The 19,407-nt window shown below is 37.4% G+C and overlaps 2 protein-coding genes and 1 pseudogene across 5 annotated transcripts; 1 reads left to right on the top strand and 2 right to left on the bottom strand.

Annotated features, from left to right (window-relative positions):
- Positions 1 to 141: 141 nt before the first annotated feature.
- Positions 142 to 3,127, bottom strand: LOC137708327 (uncharacterized; annotated as a pseudogene).
- Positions 3,128 to 7,325: 4,198 nt separating this feature from the next.
- On the top strand, positions 7,326 to 11,230 carry LOC137713582 (ETHYLENE INSENSITIVE 3-like 1 protein). Of its 2 annotated transcripts, XM_088686577.1 has the most exons (3): positions 7,341 to 7,489; positions 7,648 to 7,718; positions 8,594 to 11,230. In XM_088686577.1, the coding sequence occupies exon 3, from the start codon at positions 8,740 to 8,742 to the stop codon at positions 10,768 to 10,770; it is 2,031 nt and encodes a 676-aa protein (XP_088542703.1). In that variant the 5' UTR covers positions 7,341 to 7,489; positions 7,648 to 7,718; positions 8,594 to 8,739; the 3' UTR covers positions 10,771 to 11,230. The 2 variants fall into 2 exon arrangements, with proteins under 2 accessions (XP_068309001.2, XP_088542703.1); XM_068452900.2 differs by lacking the exon at positions 7,648 to 7,718 and having other exon boundaries at positions 7,326 to 7,489.
- Positions 11,231 to 12,372: 1,142 nt separating this feature from the next.
- On the bottom strand, positions 12,373 to 18,687 carry LOC137748264 (uncharacterized). Of its 3 annotated transcripts, none has more exons than XM_068488393.2 (15): positions 18,439 to 18,687; positions 17,425 to 17,544; positions 17,232 to 17,291; positions 17,041 to 17,142; positions 15,949 to 16,032; positions 15,750 to 15,868; positions 15,533 to 15,634; positions 15,058 to 15,174; positions 14,446 to 14,511; positions 14,279 to 14,345; positions 13,778 to 13,831; positions 13,599 to 13,688; positions 13,296 to 13,343; positions 13,143 to 13,181; positions 12,373 to 12,974 (listed from the first exon to the last, which is right to left on the bottom strand). In XM_068488393.2, the coding sequence occupies exons 1-15, from the start codon at positions 18,646 to 18,648 to the stop codon at positions 12,867 to 12,869; spliced, it is 1,386 nt and encodes a 461-aa protein (XP_068344494.2). In that variant the 5' UTR covers positions 18,649 to 18,687; the 3' UTR covers positions 12,373 to 12,866. The 3 variants fall into 3 exon arrangements, with proteins under 3 accessions (XP_068344494.2, XP_088542706.1, XP_088542704.1); XM_088686580.1 differs by having other exon boundaries at positions 17,232 to 17,312; positions 18,439 to 18,604; XM_088686578.1 differs by having other exon boundaries at positions 17,232 to 17,306; positions 18,439 to 18,590.
- Between the last annotated feature and the right edge of the window lie 720 nt (positions 18,688 to 19,407).

Here is a 19,407-nt window from a genome sequence, read left to right on the forward strand (position 1 = left end):
TGGTTATACTGACCATTTTGAGTCAAAATCCTCAATGCTGAGGTCCTCGTCCCAGAGAAACATATATGCGCTCACTGAAGAGACGGTACATTCACAGCGCAAATAAAGACTACAAATCCAGCATCATATTCTCCCGAGACATAAATAATGAGCTTTGTGGCATCTTATAGTGTGAACACTCTGTATTCACAATTCACAGTGCTTACCAGATCTCTGGGAATATAAGGTTTAAAATCACTTTGCTTGCAGTAGTGCTCACAGATAAAGAATTAAATCCCAGAAGAAAAAAAAATCCAGCAGTTTTACAGACTATCGATTCCCTCAATCAACATTGAATATGTCTGAGGATGAAGCCGGCAACCCATCTTCTCCATGATGCTTACGAGCTCAGAGCATATATTGCCAAGACCCCCCGTAAGTAAACCATCAAAGAGAACTTTCCAAGCTACTTCATCGTAATTATTTTTGCAATGAAGCAAAGTACAAAAAACTGCTTTTGCCTTCTCACTCTTCTCTTCATCAAGAAGCCCACATACAAGCAACGTGGAGGACTCCAATGTCGGTAAATAACCATCCTCAATCGTCGCATCCACCAAGATTGCTGCCTCTCCATACTTTCGCAATGTACAGCAACAGTTAAGAAGAGAATTATAAATATCCTCACTGGGAGAAACTTCCCTCTCTTTCATGACTGTATAACTTCTGGGCTTCTTCCAAGCGCCTCTGTTTGCAAAGACCTACTATAAGTTTGTCATTAGTGTTGGTACTGGGTGCACAACCATGTCCAGTCATTTTTTCAAAAAGGTCTAAAGCAATGTCAAAATCCAATATCTTCCACACATCAGCAACATCAATTAAGGAGACATTTGAGATCAAATCCATTCCCACTATATTATTCCTTGTCTCTGTCAACTTTTCATTTGAAAGATGTTTGATCAGAAAGGAATAGTTATAATGCGAAGGATCACAAGAAGCATCAAACATGCGCTTAAGAACATCAAATGCACAATCAATTAATCCCATGCGTCCATATCCATCAATTAGTAATGTGTAAGTCAACGAATCTGCTACAATTCCTTCTTCATTCATCTTAATCATCAATTTCTCTGCCTCTTCTACATCTCCTATGCCGCAATATGCATGAACAAAGGTGGTGTAAGTAAATAGGTCAGGATGATTGCCAGAACTAACCATCTGGTTTAAAAGCCCATGAGCATGGTCAAAGTCCCCTTCCTTCAACATTTGTTTAATTAGAATTGTATAAGTATGAACTGTAGCTTTCACACCAATACTTACCATCTTCTCTACCAGTGATAATGCTTCCTTCAGTCTTCCTTCTTTGCACAACACATCTATCAAGGTATTGTAAGTGTATGAGTTCGGCAAACAGTCTTCTGCAAGCATTCTATCAAACAAAGAATGGGCATTGTCGATTTTCCCAACCGTGCAATAACCATCAATCAAAGCAGTAAAGATCACGTCATTCAACTTTATGCCTTTCTCTTTGAGAGAATCAAACAGGGCATGAGCTTCTTCCAGTCTCCCCTTCTTACAGAGTGTGTCTATGAGAGAACTGTAAGACCATTGGTCAGGAACCAAACCACTTTCTTTCATCAAATTAAGCAGCCTATAAGCACTCTCCAAATGACCTATTTCACACTGCCCATGGATTAATGAGTTATATGTATATAGGCATGGTGAGAGTTTCCAATCAAGCATCTTACCAAGCAGTGCCATTGCCTGGTGTATATTTTTCCTTTTACAAAATCCACAAATCAATTCATTGTACGTCCGAGCATTTGGAAAACAATTACTCGATTCCATCAAAGCCAAAATACCAAGTGCAGCTCAGCTGCTCCCTCCTTGCAGTACCCATCAATCATTGCGTTGTACGTGACGACATTAGGAACCAACCTTTTCTCCAACATCTTGTTTAGCAAGTTTCTTGCCTTATCAAGCTTATTTTCCTTACACATGCTATCAATGAGCACGGTATAAGTATGAACATTTGGTTCACAACCCATTTCCATCATCTCTTTAAACAGATTCATAGCTTCTATTTTCCTTCCCAATTTACACAAGGCGCAAATAGGAACTGTAAATGTACGCACAGTCGGAAAACAATTATCCTCCCCCATTTGAGAAAACAACTTGAGAGCCTCATCGATCCGATCAGCCTCACAAAACCCATGAATCAAATTAGTATAGGAAACCTCATTTCTTTGACAACCCTTTTGTGGCATTAGCTTGAAAACACTACAACCGCTATCCACATCCTTATTCCAGCAATGCCCCAGTATCAGAGAAGTTTAGGTAAACGTATCGGGGTGCAAACCCGCCTGCCCTATCTTACTGAAATACAAGTCTGCCTCAGCCACATTACCCAATTTACAGTAAGCATTGATCATGGAATTAAAAGTATGCAGATTTGGCGAAACCATATCGTCTAACATCTCCAAGTACAGAGCTTTCAAATCTTGAAACAGGGAAAACCTAGACAATGACATTAGAAGAAAATTGTAGCACCTGAGGGTGAGCTTAAACTCGAACTCTTCGGCGCCATTCAATGCCCGCAAATATTCGAGCACAAAAACGGCATCTTGAGGGGAACTGGAAGCCTTAATCATGGAAATTCGGATCTTTTGCGCGACCTGGAGAAACCCATTGGGAAGGAGAATGTTGAGGAGGGAAGAATGGCACTGGACAGTGTGCTTGTATCCGGGTTTAAGGGCAATCCAGTTGAAGAATCCGAGGGCCGTTTGGGGGTCGAGTTTGAGAGCGAAGACGGAGGAGACATGGGAAGGGGATATGGAGGGGGCAAGTTTTTTTAGGGAAGGGTGGCGCTGCCAATTGGGGCGGGAGAGAAGGGAGAAGAGCTAGGTGGAGAGATCGTGCGGTTCGGGGGAGAGGGGAAGAGGAGCGGTGGCGGGGGAGGAAACGGAATAAAAGGGTTTCAGGAGGAGGAAGAGGAAGGCTCAGGTGGGTGGCAGATGACGGCCATGGGTTTTCTCATCATCTTCTTCTTCGGACATTGGTGGAAGACCCGACCCAATTCACTTCATCGTGTGTAGACCAAGAAATGCTGTATGAGTCGGAGAGTGGGAAGGTGGAGGGAAGAGAAAATAGTAGGTTTGTTTGGGGTTCGTTTTGGAATTTACGGAGAGTTTAGTAACAGTAATGAAAATATGAAGAATTGAATTAAGGAGGAATTGAATTGAGGAGGAGTTGGAATGAGGAGAAGTCAGAATCAGATTCCTGTTGAAGCTGTTTACTTAAATGTTCTGGAATCGAAATAGAATTTCATAAAGCGGTTTACTAATTCAGCATAATCGGAATGTAAACTAGTATGATTATTAAAATGCCCTTGTCCCAAATCAAATATTTTATATACTTTAATAGGTTTATAAAGGATAGTCTTGGAAATAAAAAAAGTAAGTGAGGGCATAAAAGGAACAAAAGTGTCATTCCGATTGCCCAAACAATCAGGAATTGGATTACCACCTATATCTAGGGAATCCACCAATACAAGGAATTGAATTCCAAAATTTGTGTGGGCCTCACTGCTTTTTTGATCCCTCCATGTTTAGTAAATACTGGAGTACTCCGTAATCGGAATTCAATTCCACACTCTCATTCCGATTACGGATACGTAAACACGCCCTTAGAGAAATCTCTACAGCTGGTGATGTGCTGATTGGTTTGGTATTGATGTGCATTGAAAAAAAAACTGTTTTTGCTCTACTGTGAGAATAAGTTCATTTTTGTTGCTTCACGTTTTCAACTTTTTTCATCCAAAACTGTGAAAATAAGCTATTTTTAAGTATTTACCAAACATTTTTTTGAGCCCAGTTTTTTTTATACCCATTTTTTTTATAAAAACACCTTAGTACCAAACCAGTACTGATTGCTGCGAGAAAAACTTGTGTGGACTCAACTTGCCATTGGATAATGCCTAATGGCACTATGACTCAATCAAAATTTAACATATGGTAAGATTTTTAATTATGATTTCAGAGTTATGTTACCCTTTAAAGATTTCATAATTACATAAAAATTAAAAATATATTATAAAAATTAGTAAAATTAAAAGTAGACTCCAATCACCCAACTAAAGTAATCCTCTATCATCTGAGAATTCACTCTCCCGCGCGGATGTCGGTATCGTTTGACTAAAATTTGAGGTAATAAGCTTTATATTTTCCATTCTCATAGATTTTCCTGTCATGGTTAGTCTAATTCTTTGAAAAATAAAGGAGAAATGTTTTGTGTTTGTAGAAAATGATTCATCATTGAAAAAAAAAAAAACGAATATGAATTCGATTATATGTAATTGTTTTCATGACCAAAGTCTATACAATTCCAATTAATCCCTTACTTAGGAAATTGATCAACATCAACCCATATAAAAGTTTATCTTCCAGGCTTTTCCTGTGGATGAACTTTGGATGTGTGTTTTTGTTTTATTTGTTTTAATGTCGAAAATAATATTTTTTAGTTTTTATGTAAATAAGATATTTTACTTAAATTTAATCACATGTCAAATTTTGATTGAATCGTAGTGCTATTGAAAATGGCACGTTGAGTCTCGCACAAGTTTTTCTCGATTGCTGCTGAGTATGGGGAATTGACACCTCGTGGACTGTGGGCTCAACTCATGGGTCCTTCCGGCCCTCCCAAGCTTCTATAATGAGTAGGCTTTTTGAAATTGACCCGCTAAAAGTCGACCTGTGTTATATTAACAACTTAACATGGACGTGCTAGTGCAAGTGGTTCTCTATCACAGGGGGTTTGAATCTCATTGATTTTTTAATCTAACATCTAATTTAACAAATTTATTATTTGACAAAAAAATATGACAAATATTTATTCTTTGTTCAAAAAATAAATTGACGTTCTAGTACTAAAAATGTATTAATTTTAAAAATCAACGTTACATTGACAGTATCTTATCTAATGAATACGATTATACGAATGACATTAACTACAACGTTGACATTTCTGGTGCCTTATTCGTTGTCTCTCAAAATTGACCTTTGGACGGATCTAATAGCCATATAAATCCAAGATTGACCTCATAATAATGTGTTTCATTGAGTTCTATGCTCGCAGGTATATCAGATAAGACTATTTGCTGGCCATGCAATAGTAATCAAAACGTGCATTTATGATTTTTTTTTGTTAAAAAAAGTCAATGCCAAGCGCATAAGGCTAAACTAAATGACAAATATGAAAAATGAAATAAGAAAATTGTATTAATGGTCTCTTAACTTTAACTCAATTGGAGAAATTGTTTCTCAATTTTAATCCAATTGGAGCAATGGTCTATCAACTTTAATTCAATTGTAGTAATAGTCTTTTTTACATGACTCATTTTGACAGAACTTAAGATAGTATAAAAATCTGGAATAGGATTCTCTTTGTGGGGATTTGAATGATCAATTAATCGTGTCGCTCATCGTACATCATGCGGTTAGAAATTATTTTTAAATTTTATTTTTAAATTAAATATAAATAGCACCTAACGAAAATTGACCGCACGATCTACGATGAACAGACATGATTGATTGATTCCAGAATCCCCACAAAAAAGATCCGGAGAGGATCCTTGTCCAATCCATCCAAACTCAAAGGTGAATATTTAGAAAACCTTTTTTTTTTTTTTTTAATTTAAAAATATGTTGCTTGATATCATCAAGAGACATCAATAACAAAAAAATACGCACTAGCATCACTTCTAACTTTTTTTAGACGAAAAATCACTTCTAACCAAGGTTCTAAAAAATGCTAGCTGCTAGTCGGGCGGTGGGTTGGCGCCTAGTGCCTAGGCGGCTAGATGGGATCTAGACAGGTGCATAGGCGGATTTAGGTAAATTTCTTGTATATCTTGTAAATAAGTGCATATTGACACATAAAAAATTATACTTGTATGAAATTCATGAATAAGATAATAAAAGAATAATAAAATATAAAAAAAATATCCAACAAGTCTAAAATTTAAAAACACATTAAGCATATATGCCATATAACTTAAGACATTTTAAATGATTATATCTAATTTTGAAAAAAAAAAAGTAGAAATCCCACATAGTGGGTTGGGTGGTTCATAATAAAGGAATTGGATCCTCTCCTGAGCAAAGGCTCGGGATCCTTTTGACCCACTAACATGGGGCACTGGATTTTGATCCAACGGCTAAAATTATTATAACTTTTAGAGAGGTCCTCTGTTTATAGCCGTTGAATCAAAATCCAACGACCCATGTTATTAGGTCAAGAGGATCCCAAGCCTTTGCTCAAGAGAGGATCCAATTCCCATAATAAAACTACTAGGAAGCCATGCCAGGCATCCCTTAATCAAACCATGCACATTGGTATCATCCCCGAAATCCTTTCTCTTTTATTTATGATTTTATTTGGGTTGGTGTCCCACTTTGAACTTTGGAGCACCAAAACCGGTCAAAACCCTATATAGCGATTGAGAGTTGAGGTCAGAAATCATAAAGAGACAATTATGAAGAGGTGCATGCATCCTTCCCCATTTCATAAAGCACCACGTGTGAGGTGTGACCCCTCCCCTCCACCCATAGTCCCCATCACTCACATCAACTTAGAGACTCCCAAACGAAGGAGACCATTTTGACGCCTTGAAAACCGGAAACTTTTATTATTTTTCATTCTTTCCTTTTCCTCATCGTTTTCGTCTTCTTTTTCTTTCCGTTTCCTCTTCTTGTTCTTTTATAGGTTATGACTTAAAATTTTTTGGCTTAAATTTTTAAGTTTTATCCCCAAAGGTTGGAGATGGTCTTAGTATAGATAATATTGTTTTACAAAAAATACAAAAAAAAAAAAAAAAAAAAAAAAAAAAAAGAGTTTGTACACTAATGATGTGTACCTCAATAAAATAAACATTTCTAAAGAAAACTACGTAATTTTCTAAATAATTATTCTATATCCTAGTGAATGTTGTAAACTATTATATCCAAATTCAAAAATATGACTCGGCATATCAAATTTCATGGCCATGTGACACTCTCATAAATTCTAAAATTTTGCTGTTATTTCACGTTATGCTACGTATAAATTTACTTATAAATTGACATTTCGATTAGAAAACATTAGTATTGTCTTTTTATTTTACTGTTATTACTGAATGGATTTTTTGACATTTCTCTGAAGATGCAACCCAAACAAACAAAAATGAAATCAATTACCCCTTCATTTATTCCATATCCAAAAAACAAGAGATTACCCCACGCATCAACCGCGGTTAAAACGTAACCTAACCCTAGTTAAATAGGTCACTGTTGCTTGCTTCTCCTGATATCCTTGTCCCTACAGCCAGCTGGTGGCCGCCACTCTATCTTCTTCTCTCTCCTCTGACCACTAAAAGAAAAGAAAAGAAAATTTTCTCTCATTTCTCTCTGTCTGAGCAATCAGAGAGTGCTTAAGGAGCTCCAATGCCTCCTACAAACACATGATATCAATCAATCAGGTACCTTCATGTTCTACTTTTTTATTTATTTATGTTTTTTATTAAGTATTAGTTTTTTTTCCATATCTGATTGTTCTGTTTATTGTTTAGGTTAATCTGTTCTTATCTGCTTAATTAATAAATAAATATTTTTGTTCTCAATTTTGTGACATTTCAAGGTATTTTATGGTTGATCTGTTTGCTTCTACTGTATCTTACACTCTAGGGTTCTTCTCTTGGTCATTTCCAGGTATATGTAATAGATTCTCTCTGGGTTTTGTTTGGTGTTCCTTGTTGTTTACTATAGTTTTTAATTTTCTGTTTGATTTTTATTTCCAGGGTTTTATTTCGTTGTGTTTTAATATTTTGTTTTGCAAAATTTGGAAATGATATGTTTGGATCTCGATTGATAGATCCGTTGAATTTCCGGGTTTATATTAAATGATGAAAATGGATTAGTAAGTGAATCAGGTTGCTTTGATAGGTGGTATATTTGCTGTAAACCGGCGTTAGGAGCTGTATCAGTTTGTGTAAACAATAATTAAAAACCCGAAACTTGGTGCTGTCAATACTCGTTAATAATGTGTTATTGTGAAGAAAATGAATCTGGATGATAGTAGATCTGTAGGTGCTTGGCTCTGTTCTTTCAGCTTTAGTCCGTTCGCAGTTGAAGGGTATTACGTGTTACTTAAATTTGGTTTTTATTGCTACTACCTCGCGATTTTCGTGACCCTGGTGGATTGTTGTTTTCTCGTTTTTTCTGGGTTATTCGAGAATCGCATCTTTTGTTGCTTGTAGTGATGAGGGCCATGTGTTGGGATTATCTTTTGGTTCTTTTATTTCCTTTTTCATTCTGAATGTGAAAACAAGGAGATCTGTTACGTTCCCTTGTTTGCTTGCTTGGATTAGTTGCTGGATTGATACCCATCTAATATATGGTAGTGATTCTGATTTCTTTACGGTATTATATTTGTGATTAGCCGTATTTATGAAGTTATAACTTTCCCTTGTAAACTTAAAACGTTCATTGAATTAAAATCATTACTGCTAGTTCATTGTACCTGATCTATGATTTGCTACAATTTTGGATTGAACTGAGTTTTTTGTAATTTATTTCATTTGCAGAAGCTTTGATTTTCTTTACGTTTCCTGGTTGAGTGGCAAATCTTGGCTCTTAGAAGTTTTAAAGCTAAGTACTGTGCGCAAGATTGGAAATCTTTTTAATAGTGAGAGAAGGGCGGAGAAGTTGACGTGGTTTGTGTCGGTGCTAAATGGGGATCTTTGAGGAGTTAGGTTTCTCTGGTAATCTTGACTATCTTTTGGCTCCATCTGGGGAAGGGGATGCAGCTCCAGAACATGAACAAGAGGCAACTGTGGAGGAGGATTATAGTGATGAAGAAATGGATGTTGATGAGCTCGAGAAGAGGATGTGGAGAGATCGAATGCGATTGAAGAGGCTGAAAGAACAAACTAAGGGAAGGGAAGGAGTTGATAATGCAAGACAGCGTCAATCACAGGAACAAGCGCGGAGGAAGAAGATGTCACGGGCACAAGATGGAATCCTGAAATATATGCTGAAAATGATGGAAGTTTGCAAAGCTCAGGGTTTTGTTTATGGAATTATCCCTGAAAAAGGAAAACCGGTGAGTGGCGCCTCTGACAATCTGCGAGCATGGTGGAAGGAAAAAGTAAGATTTGACCGTAATGGCCCAGCTGCGATTTCTAAGTACCAGGCAGATCATTCAATCCCTGGGAAGAATGAAGACTTCGGTGCAGTGGCATCCACTCCTCACACCTTACAGGAGCTCCAAGACACCACTCTTGGTTCACTTTTGTCAGCTTTGATGCAGCACTGCAATCCACCCCAAAGACGTTTCCCGTTGGAGAAGGGTGTTGCTCCTCCTTGGTGGCCTACTGGTAACGAGGAATGGTGGCCTCAACTAAATCTCTCCCAGGATCAGGGTCCTCCCCCATATAAGAAGCCTCATGATCTGAAGAAGGCTTGGAAGGTTGGTGTTCTCACGGCTGTGATTAAGCACATGTCACCAGATGTTGCAAAGATCCGCAAGCTTGTTCGTCAGTCCAAATGTTTGCAGGACAAAATGACTGCTAAGGAGAGCGCCACTTGGCTAGCCATTATAAACCAGGAGGAAGCTTTGGCCCGGAGGCTATATCCTGATAGATGTCCACCTCCATTTGCTGGTGGGAGTGAGTCTGTCGCAATCAGTGGTACTAGTGATTATGATGTTGAAGGGGTTGATGATGATGAAAATATTGAAATAGAGGATTGCAAACCTCTTGTTAATCACTTCAACATTGGAGCCACTGGACAAAGAGAGAGGCAGGTGTTACCTCAGGTTAAGGGAGAGCTCATCGAGATCAACTCGGATTTTGGTCCGAAGAGGAAGCAGCTGGCTGAAGAGCCACAAATGATGTTAGATCAGAAGTATTACACCTGCGAATATCTGCAGTGCCCGTATCATGATTACCGTCTAGGTTTTCTTGACATAACTGCAAGAAACAATCATCAGTTGAATTGTCCATACCGGAATAATTCTTCACAAGTTCTGGAAATGTCAAGCTTTCAGATTCACAATGAGATACCTGTGGGCTTCTCTCTACCCATTGCTCAACCACCAACACCAGCAATTCAACGACCAGTGAACCAGTCAAGTGGGTTTGATGCTTCGGGACTTGGAAATCAACAGCAGGTGAACCAGTCAGGTAGGTTCGATGCTTCGGGACTTGGAATTCAACAACCGGTGAACCTGTCAAGTAGGTTCGATGCTTCGGGACTTGGAATTCAACAACCGGTGAACCAGTCAAGTAGGTTGGATGCTTCGAGAATTGGAATTCAACAACCAGTGAACCAGTCAGGTAGGTTTGATTCTTCGGGACTTGGAATTGCTGAGGATGGGCAGAAAATGATATCCGAGCTTATGTCATTCTATGATGGTAATATACAGCAAAACAAGAACTGCAATCCTGGAAACCTAAATGATGTAGATGATCGCAATCAGCAGCAGGCTAACTTTCAATTTCCGATGAATGATAACTTATATGGTCAAGGGCCGGACATAGGACACAACATGAACATGTCGGAACAGTCCCCCATGCCTATGCTTCATCCAGATTTTTCATCCCCGGAAATTCAGTTCGATCAGTTGATGGCATTTGATTCTCCATTTGGTAACAATTCCAACGAAGATGTCGACATAAGATTTGGCTCCCCCTTGCACTTGGCGCCTGTTGGTTATAATGTTATGGACCCGCCGCTGAACCAAGACCCCTGGTTCCCATGAAGTGGGTTATTCTTATATTGACTGCTCCAATATATACGCGTTGGAGTCCCACAGTTTAGGTGAAGCTTCTTTTCAACTTTATTTGCTTCTCTTATCTTTTGGACTTTTTAGATGTTTATATGCCAATATGTCATAACCCAAATCTGTGTTTGCGGGTGGTTTACACGGTTGAGCAAATAAAGAAGCTTTGTCATGTTTAGTTGCTTCTTTATCTGCTGGACTTTTAGACGTTTATAACCCTCGAGAACTCGGGGTTTCCCATACCGCAACTCTCCCATCTAAGAATAGGTATATCTAGTTGCAGTATTGAGTAAGTCCAATAAGGGACCGGAAAACCCAGTCTGGTGTTCCGTGCTTTTGTTGAAACGTTGGAAACAATTTTCCGTTTACTAAGTCGATGTTGGAATGTCGTTATGTGATGTATATACAGAAGAGATCTATATATGTGGTGGTTTTTACATATTTAGCTGCACCTGTATCTTGTTTCTTTGGAAGAGATTGTTTTTAACTTTTCTTGCTATCGGCTACATTTATTTTGATCCGTTGCACGAAAATTCTACAGTGCATGAGTCACCGGTGTATGGGATGCACCGCACAAATGGACGGTGAGATTTGCATGCTGTAATCCAAACATTCAATCTAGCCGTTCATAAAGTCGGTGCAACGCATAAACCGGTGTGCCATACAAATCATGTATGGTGTCCAATTCGAAGAGGTAAAGAAAGCAATGAAAGCGTCGTCTCTAATCCCTCTACCACCCCGTATCCTTGACCTATTCGACAACAATCGTGATGGCTCTGTTGACAAGCGAGAGATACAGTAGTGTGGGTTCTCTGCTCCTCTAGAAATTGCGCGTTCGTACAAGTAGCTGGATGAAAACTTGGTCTTAAAAAAAAACAGCATTCCTAGCAGACAACGGTATATAGTTGTTTTAAATCCATAAAAAGTGCTCACCAACAGAATAGCACACATTTGTAATGGCATCCGCTAAGAAATTTGCTTTCTTTAAAACATGCTGCCGAGGTAGAGTCAAACTGAGGAGTGGCCCGGTATGGTGCCAATGACAAGTTTGGAGTCACCCTCAATAAAAACATTTTGTAGTTTCTATGAGAAGCAAATTTTCGAGCTTCCCTGAATACCCCAGCTACCGCACTGAGACGATCTTAGTGCCGCTTACCTTGCTTCTAATTCAGTTCATCATGCTCGCATACGTCGTATTGAACCTGATTATCATTTTGTTCTTGAAAATGTAGCTCTTGGCAGTCATTGAGTTTGCTATATTTCTTCTACAATCAGCCTGCTGACCTCCTTAACAAGGCGCTTCATGAACCTCACCATGGTTTTCTTCGTTCCAAACTTGTCCGATCAGGCTTTCCCAGTTTGTGGTGTGTATATTCATCCGTAATTATCACATGTATTACAGAAATATAATTTTTAACTGTAATTAGGGTAGGATTCTACTTGCCTCCCACGCGTACAAGAGCCTGCGTATTATCACAGGCGCTACGCAACCCTAAAGATCATTTTTGTATTTCGAAAGCACATGTCATTCAGTATTGAGATATAATCTTGTATCTGTGTTGTAATTGAGAGAAACCAACAAAGATAAACAGGTGGCTTTACTCACAAATGCATCTCAACAGACAGCAAATTCGCAGAACAAAACAGAAGCTCAAAACCTCCCTCACCCTAAACATTACTCTGAACCGCCTTACACACGTTATCAAAAAACAATGAATCAATAGGTTTACACACATCGACAGGTAGATCCTTTTATATGCTGAAATTTACAATGATCACAACACGAAAGCTAGTCCGATCGTTCCTGCCTGGAATACAACAATGCATTGTGTCACCAGGCACCAACACCAGCTATACGGCATTGGTAAGTTAATTTCACATCACAACTTCCACGTCAGTCGGCAGTTCAAATGAATTTGGTTCACCACAAAATTCTATACACCAATTGCGATATATTCTCACGCGATAAATGTATGCACAGTTACGCTATTCTGGTTTTTGTTGTGTGTATAAGAATGGCCACCAACCTTGCATTTTGCATGATGGATGTCCTGTAAATAGGATTTACGCTCGCTTCAGTTTGTTGTTAGTTGATACGGGTCAACCCAACATTTTTCCTCCTTTACTGCATTACTCCATCTTTCCTTAAAGATCTGCATATCAATAAAGGACTGCATCCTAACCTGCCAGCAAATAACATTTGCCGGATAAGTAGTTGCAAACAATGTATATGAATTTACACAATATTTACATCATCTGCAAATGCGTGGGTGTGCACGGAGAGGGAGATAATACGAGATAGTAAAAGGACAGAGCAGTTTACGAAAATTAGACAAATTAAGAATGCTTACTTTAGATCTACCATTGACTTTACCAGAGGCAGATGGGGCCTGAAATTACAAATGATGAACTCACATTAGAACTCACATTATAGGTCAATAAAGAATCTAATACATTGACTGAAAAAACAAAACAATCAAGTACAGGAAAAATTCAAAACACACCAATGCTTTCGAGTCCCCCTTCTGAGACGGATCTGGGGAATTAGTCACCTATGCAAAGGAATAGATGGGAAAGAGAAAAAGGTCAGAAAATAATATGGAACCATAGGCGAGCTTATCCTGCTAGAACAAAATAAATAATATGTTTGAAATGTTTATAGACTGCATATTGCATGATTGCATCAATCCAAGTATTTCACACTAATGATGCTGCATCTGCTATAGATGTATGGAATAACAATCAAGACAATTCTTCCACGTTACTATTTTAAATAGTTAAATGACCCAAGATGCCATGATGCTTGCCTTATTTCCATCTGAGACACCAAGCGTAGGAAGACCAAGATGAACTATATACTCTGAGTCAACCACGCCAACGTTTTGTGTTCGATCTCCCTGAAAGATAAAAGATTCTGTTATCACAAAGTACTTGTGAACAATAACTAAGAGAATTAAAAATGGAAGCAATAAGGCAGGAAAATTACTTGTGCACAATAACCAAGCTGCACATCCAGGCCCCATGCATGGACCAAATCATTCTGTAGGGATAATAAATAATCAGAGAATAATCACGACAAAGTTTCTTCTAAGCAAATTACTAAAAAGAAAAGATAGAAATATAGTACAGATTTATCATATCCAATTTGACTTCCGAAATTTCAGAAGAAATACAGTGCATAGTAACTGTATACTTGCTAGCAAGGCTACTGACCTGATCAACCAGATTCTCTTCTTCGAAAATAGTACAAATTCTCCAAAATATTTCTTTTCCGTTTAACGGTTGTTTCTACTACAAGCCATCCTTTTGTGTTTAACTTACATGGATTATTCAGCATCACCATTATTTAAAAAAATGGCGGGGCTTAAATAACAAAATATATTTGCACATACTCATCAATATTTCTGTCGTATACTGTTGTTTACTACCAAAAATAAGTAATGATGCTGTGAAGGTGGTTGGTATTGGTTTTGTAGGGGTTGTGTACCTGGATCATGTACCATACACATTGCCAAGCAGTTCTTGAAAATACAGGCGCCATCATTTCCACCCAACTGTTATAATAGACCATACCAAACACCCGAAGGAAACTTTTCAGCAAAGTAATGCTTGATAGAGTTACACGCAGAGAATAGCACATAGGCAGTTGCTTACCCTGCACAAGGAGGAGCAGAGCTATGGTCGTCACACCTTCCACTGCCTTTATACTTATAAAACCGTCTGTTGAAAAAGTAGGCAAAGACAGATCAAAGTCAGTTCTATGTATACTTTGATATCCTAGAGTGCGAAATAAAATCTTATACTGAGAGAAGTACAAGTTAATACAAAATCCCAAAAAGTGGTCGCCATGCCAGAAAGCAAAAGAACCGAGCGAGAGAGTATAAGGTAACAGTACAAGAGCACAAAGCAAATACATACGGTTTGGCCATTCTTCTCAAAGTTAACTGTAGCTCTAACTCTACAAAACTGTCATTCCAACAGAACAAAGAAAAATCCACAAAACTGAAACCTCCAAATGAACTTATGTATACTAGGTTTTGAATAAGATAACCAAAGAAGAGAGAATTTGGAATAAAAAGAGACGATACAATTTGGAATTTCTAGGTTTTCTCATTTTGGAAGTTCATGACTATAGTATATTTAGAGATCGGTTTAAAGCAAGGATGCAGCCCAAGTACTAAGAGTCCTATGTTACATTGGTCTCTTCAACATTAGACACTACAGGTACCAAGGAAATCCACTTTCCAGAAAACATCCTACACTAACCTGTGCACTTTTGAATTCTTCACACGTGCAGTGATTGGATGATACACCTCTGACTTGTCAGGATCAAGTGCTGGCTGTGATATTTCCAGTCCCTCTTCTTGAATTATGGATAGATATCTGCATGACATGTTCAAAACACAATGCATTATATCTCTGTGTGATATCAAATCAGTTTCCTATTTTCTTGTCTGTCAAACATTGATTGAATGACTTTGTGATTACACCATTTCATATTCCAGTTAACTACATTTTAATTACCATATTCCAGTCAACATGAACATTATCAAATGGGAATTTTTTAAAGTTATCAGTACAGATGTCAGTCAGAAGTCTTGTAAGCCGAAAATAAAAGTATGTGTGTCATATTGTCTATTTTATCTTAGGATCATAGCAGACAAGAATGATATGCAATATTCATCAGTAATCACTACACAGATGCCAATATCATTCTAAAAAGTTAAGCGACGATGCTTACCGCATCGGGTCAAAATTCTCAACTCCAAGGTCCTCATCCCAAAGAAAAATATATTTGTACTCCGAAACTATATCTGGATGCAGGAAACGTTTGGCGAACCACCTATGTCATCATACAGTACTGTTTCATTAAGATGTAATCCGAACACGTATAGAGCATTCCCACCCAAGGGTAACTAGCTTTAGTTTAAGTAACCATGTGAGAGAATAACCGTTACCATTTTGTTTGATTCATCACAGACACGTGTATGGCATGATCACTCCAAGGTAAATCCCTCCATTTATCCACCGCACCGTCATAATGAAAAAGCATTACAACAAAATCACTTGATAGAAACTGCATTACAACAGCAGATATTTAGAATAATATGGAGAAAATATTCTAATGTGAAGGGTATGAGCCAAATGTATCACTACCTTTTTGACAATTTTGTCCACTATCTCTTTCTGCTTTATTCCAACTGCAATTGCCAGCAAGCTCTTAGAAGGTTTTGAGTTTTCCTGAAATAAGAATTTTGCAAATTTTAGGCAGTATAAACACCTGAAAAGAATAAAAGAAAAATATATATAGATATATATGCAAACAAACACATTTTAATGTATTAACAAGGCAGATAATGAGTACTAATAGGAATGAACCAGGTGGAGGCAAGAATTTGTGTCCCTAAACTAGAAATTTCAAGCTTTCTTATTTGCACGAAAAGTCCAAAAAAATATTCTCCAACATTTTGCAGTCTATTGCAAAGAAACATGTATGTTAAAAAGTTCCGTACCGATTTGAGATAATGATTTACATCAAAGTAAACAGGTGCAAGGGCATGTTTAATTTAAGAGGACAGTAGATGCCACAAGCAATTTTGTTCGGAAGGAAATAGAAAACACAACAAATCCAGTCAAGCAACCATTTTAAGTTGGGAGAGATTGGAAGAGATGTAGAAGAATGGAGAGATGAGGGATAGAGAAGATTGGATAAATGATGGTAAAAGAGAGGTAGAACAAATGCAAAAGGCATATAAAATGAATGCTAAGTTGTTTTAAGATTTGTTTACATTCATGCTTCTTTATTTATTTTCCTCTCATTCCATCATTCTTCTTCGTCCCTCATTTTCCCCATATCTGTTCCTCTGATATCACACAAAAAGTGAAACTAAAACTAAGAAAATGAAATATTATCAAACAGGACCATATTATCTTAAGGTTACTAAGCAAGGTAAGATGAAAATTTGCATCTAAAAATATCGCAAAGAAAAAAGGGACTTGAACAGTTCATTACATTTTAGAGCTTTGTCTTTATATTTGAAATTACTGTGATGTTTAATAAAACATGTCATCCAACTAAGATGTTTCCAGCATACTAATATGCCCTTCACTTATTAAATGATACATAAAAGGCACACGGAAGACGGGATAACACACTTATTAGCAACATGAAAGTCATGCTTCTCATACAAAGGATAAGTATGCGTTATCATTTATCAATCAACAAGAACTCGCCATAGCTTAGCATACATTTTTCACAGATGAACCCCATAAAGGCAGTGCTTCCAAGTCCGATGTTTTGACAACAATTCCTCTTGGTAATGCCTCACTCCCTGAAGGTTGGCAATGATTCTGAGGATGAAGGGGGAAAATTTTTCAGCAATAGAAGTAACTTAAAGTGCCATAAAAAGAACACTTAATCTTCCCAGTAAGACGCAAACCTTGCATGTATGCAAAGTTGTATTCTGTGTATTGTAGATCACTTTCCATCTTGTTAATTTCTGCAAGAAAGATTTCTGGGACTATTTAATTGATAACAGATAATACAGAAAAGGTATCAGAACTTTGTTTTTTTTGTTAATACAGAAGTAAAAGGTGCACACTGTACACAACTTGCAGAACAAAAAGACATACTTCCTTGTACTCCTGAGCAATGGATGCACCACCGATGAAGTAAGCCCCGCAGATCAATGAAGATACAATGAAGAGACTGCAGTAGAATGACCTATTCTTTGGGTCTGACAGCGTAGAGGCCTGAGAAAAACAATGAGAAAAGTAATCTTAAAAGTTAATCACGCTGTATTGCATTTGATCCTATCAAGGGCGTTGGTTGGTGATATCAGGACAGGAGAGGATAAATAGGAAAGAACACGATGAAGGAAGAACGAAAATAGGAGTCATTTCAATGCACAAGTAGTCATAAACATTCGTCCAGAATCCAAACCAAAATCAATGCAAAAGAATTCATTTCTTAGCCGAAGAAATTCTTGTCAATACTTAACATGCAAATTTTCCATCAATTATGCGGGATTCAACTCGTGGCAGTTAAAAGACAACAGACAGTAAGTTTCCTCCAAACCTTCTCAATAAGCAAACAGAGAAAAACAATTCAACCGATTCACCATTCCAATTTCTACATAGCAACACAACTTTCGCTATCCCGAATAAATTCTCAAGTTAATGTGCTGCAAGCCTACAACTTTAATCGCAGAGAACCATAACTCCGTCTCAAATTTGAAGACTTTTCTTTGTTCTATTAACAAAGCCTCATCCAGATAATTTATTTTCAGGAAAAAAAAATAACAAACCAAAAGTCGCAGCTAACATTCAAGTTCTTATCTCCATAGCTTGTACAAAATTGAACTCATGGGTAACCCAGACTTCCATTTTCCTTCCATTTCAACTCCTTTTTTTTTCTCAGCAACCAAACAGCACAAACCGCTACGTTTTCGCAGCAACCAAACAGCACAAAACGACTACTTTTTTCGCAGCAACCAAACAGCACACAAGAAAAATGGTTTGGGTGCATTCAAACTCCAAAACAAAACCAAATTCTTTAAACCCGAAAACAATAAATATCAAGTTGGTAGGTGGAAAACAGTTAAAGATAATCAGAGAAGAGAGAGAGAGAGAGAGAGGGAGGCTTACAGGATTGATCATTGGCGCTGCAACTTTCAGGGAACTTTGAAAAGAAGAAAGAAGTTGAAAAGACAAGTTCTGTTTTGTTTCCTTTGTTTGTTTGGGCTTGAAGTTTTGTAAATACAAAATGTGAAAGAAAAGAAAGGAATTGGAAAGAAAAAAGTCGGTCTTTGGACACCCAAAAGTCGAGAATACAGTAATATGCCAAAAGGCACGCATGCAAAGAGGGTGCCAACTGCCAAGCCCCTACCACACGATGTCGTTTTCCAGCACTTCCCAGTTTCAATTCTAAACGCTGGTGAAGAAAAAGACGAGACAGAGACAGATTACCAACTATTAATAAATAAATAAATAATCATAATTAATTAGTGTATTTGGATGGGAGAGAGACTGAGGGAGGTGAAGAAGAGGCATGGAAGTGGGTTTAAATTAAAGAGTGCATTGTGTAGTGGTAACGACGCCACTTATTATTTTTGTATAAATTTAAATTTTTAAATTTAAGATTTATTTCTTACATAGATTTCAAAATAAAAAATCATGAAGAATACGGTGGCGAGCACAACTATTATTTGAGGCTAATGAGCAAAAATATGTCCTTAATGAAAGGATGTTGCTATTAAATAACATAGTAAGTTTTTTTGCAATTTAGTATTACGTTCTAGTGATATTTCTCTTCATTTATAAACGCCAAAAGCGAAATTGAATCATATTATTAATAACTCATTGTGAGGTTAAACTTAATATTTTCCTTTATTGTAGGTACATAAAAGATGATGCTATCCAACATGATCAAATGATAAATTTAAGATAAAAATATGTGTATAAATAGTAATATTTTAAATTAAATTAGAGATAAAATCAAAATATTAGTTTACTTTTAATAAGTAAATAATATTGCTTGTTAAAAAAAATAAATAAAGATGACGACTTGAAAGAGACGTTGAGCCCGAAGCGTGCGCCGCGGGAGAGTGTTATACA

This window comes from Pyrus communis, chromosome 15 (genome assembly GCF_041283825.1).
Source record: "Pyrus communis isolate YQ-2024b chromosome 15, ASM4128382v1, whole genome shotgun sequence".
NCBI lineage: Eukaryota > Viridiplantae > Streptophyta > Magnoliopsida > Rosales > Rosaceae > Pyrus > Pyrus communis.

Bases quoted from the DNA above. Each gene is read 5' to 3' on its own strand.
- LOC137713582 (XM_068452900.2), top strand. From the start codon at position 8,740: ATGGGGATCTTTGAGGAGTTAGGTTTCTCTGGTAATCTTGACTATCTT.
- LOC137748264 (XM_068488393.2), bottom strand. From the start codon at position 18,648: ATGCGTGCCTTTTGGCATATTACTGTATTCTCGACTTTTGGGTGTCCA. The intron at 17,143-17,231 runs GTTTGCGTCTTA...CTTCATCCTCAG, and splicing joins CAACTTTGCATACATGCAAG to AATCATTGCCAACCTTCAGG. The intron at 16,033-17,040 runs GTATGCTAAGCT...TTCTTATTTCAG, and splicing joins GGGGTTCATCTGTGAAAAAT to GAAAACTCAAAACCTTCTAA.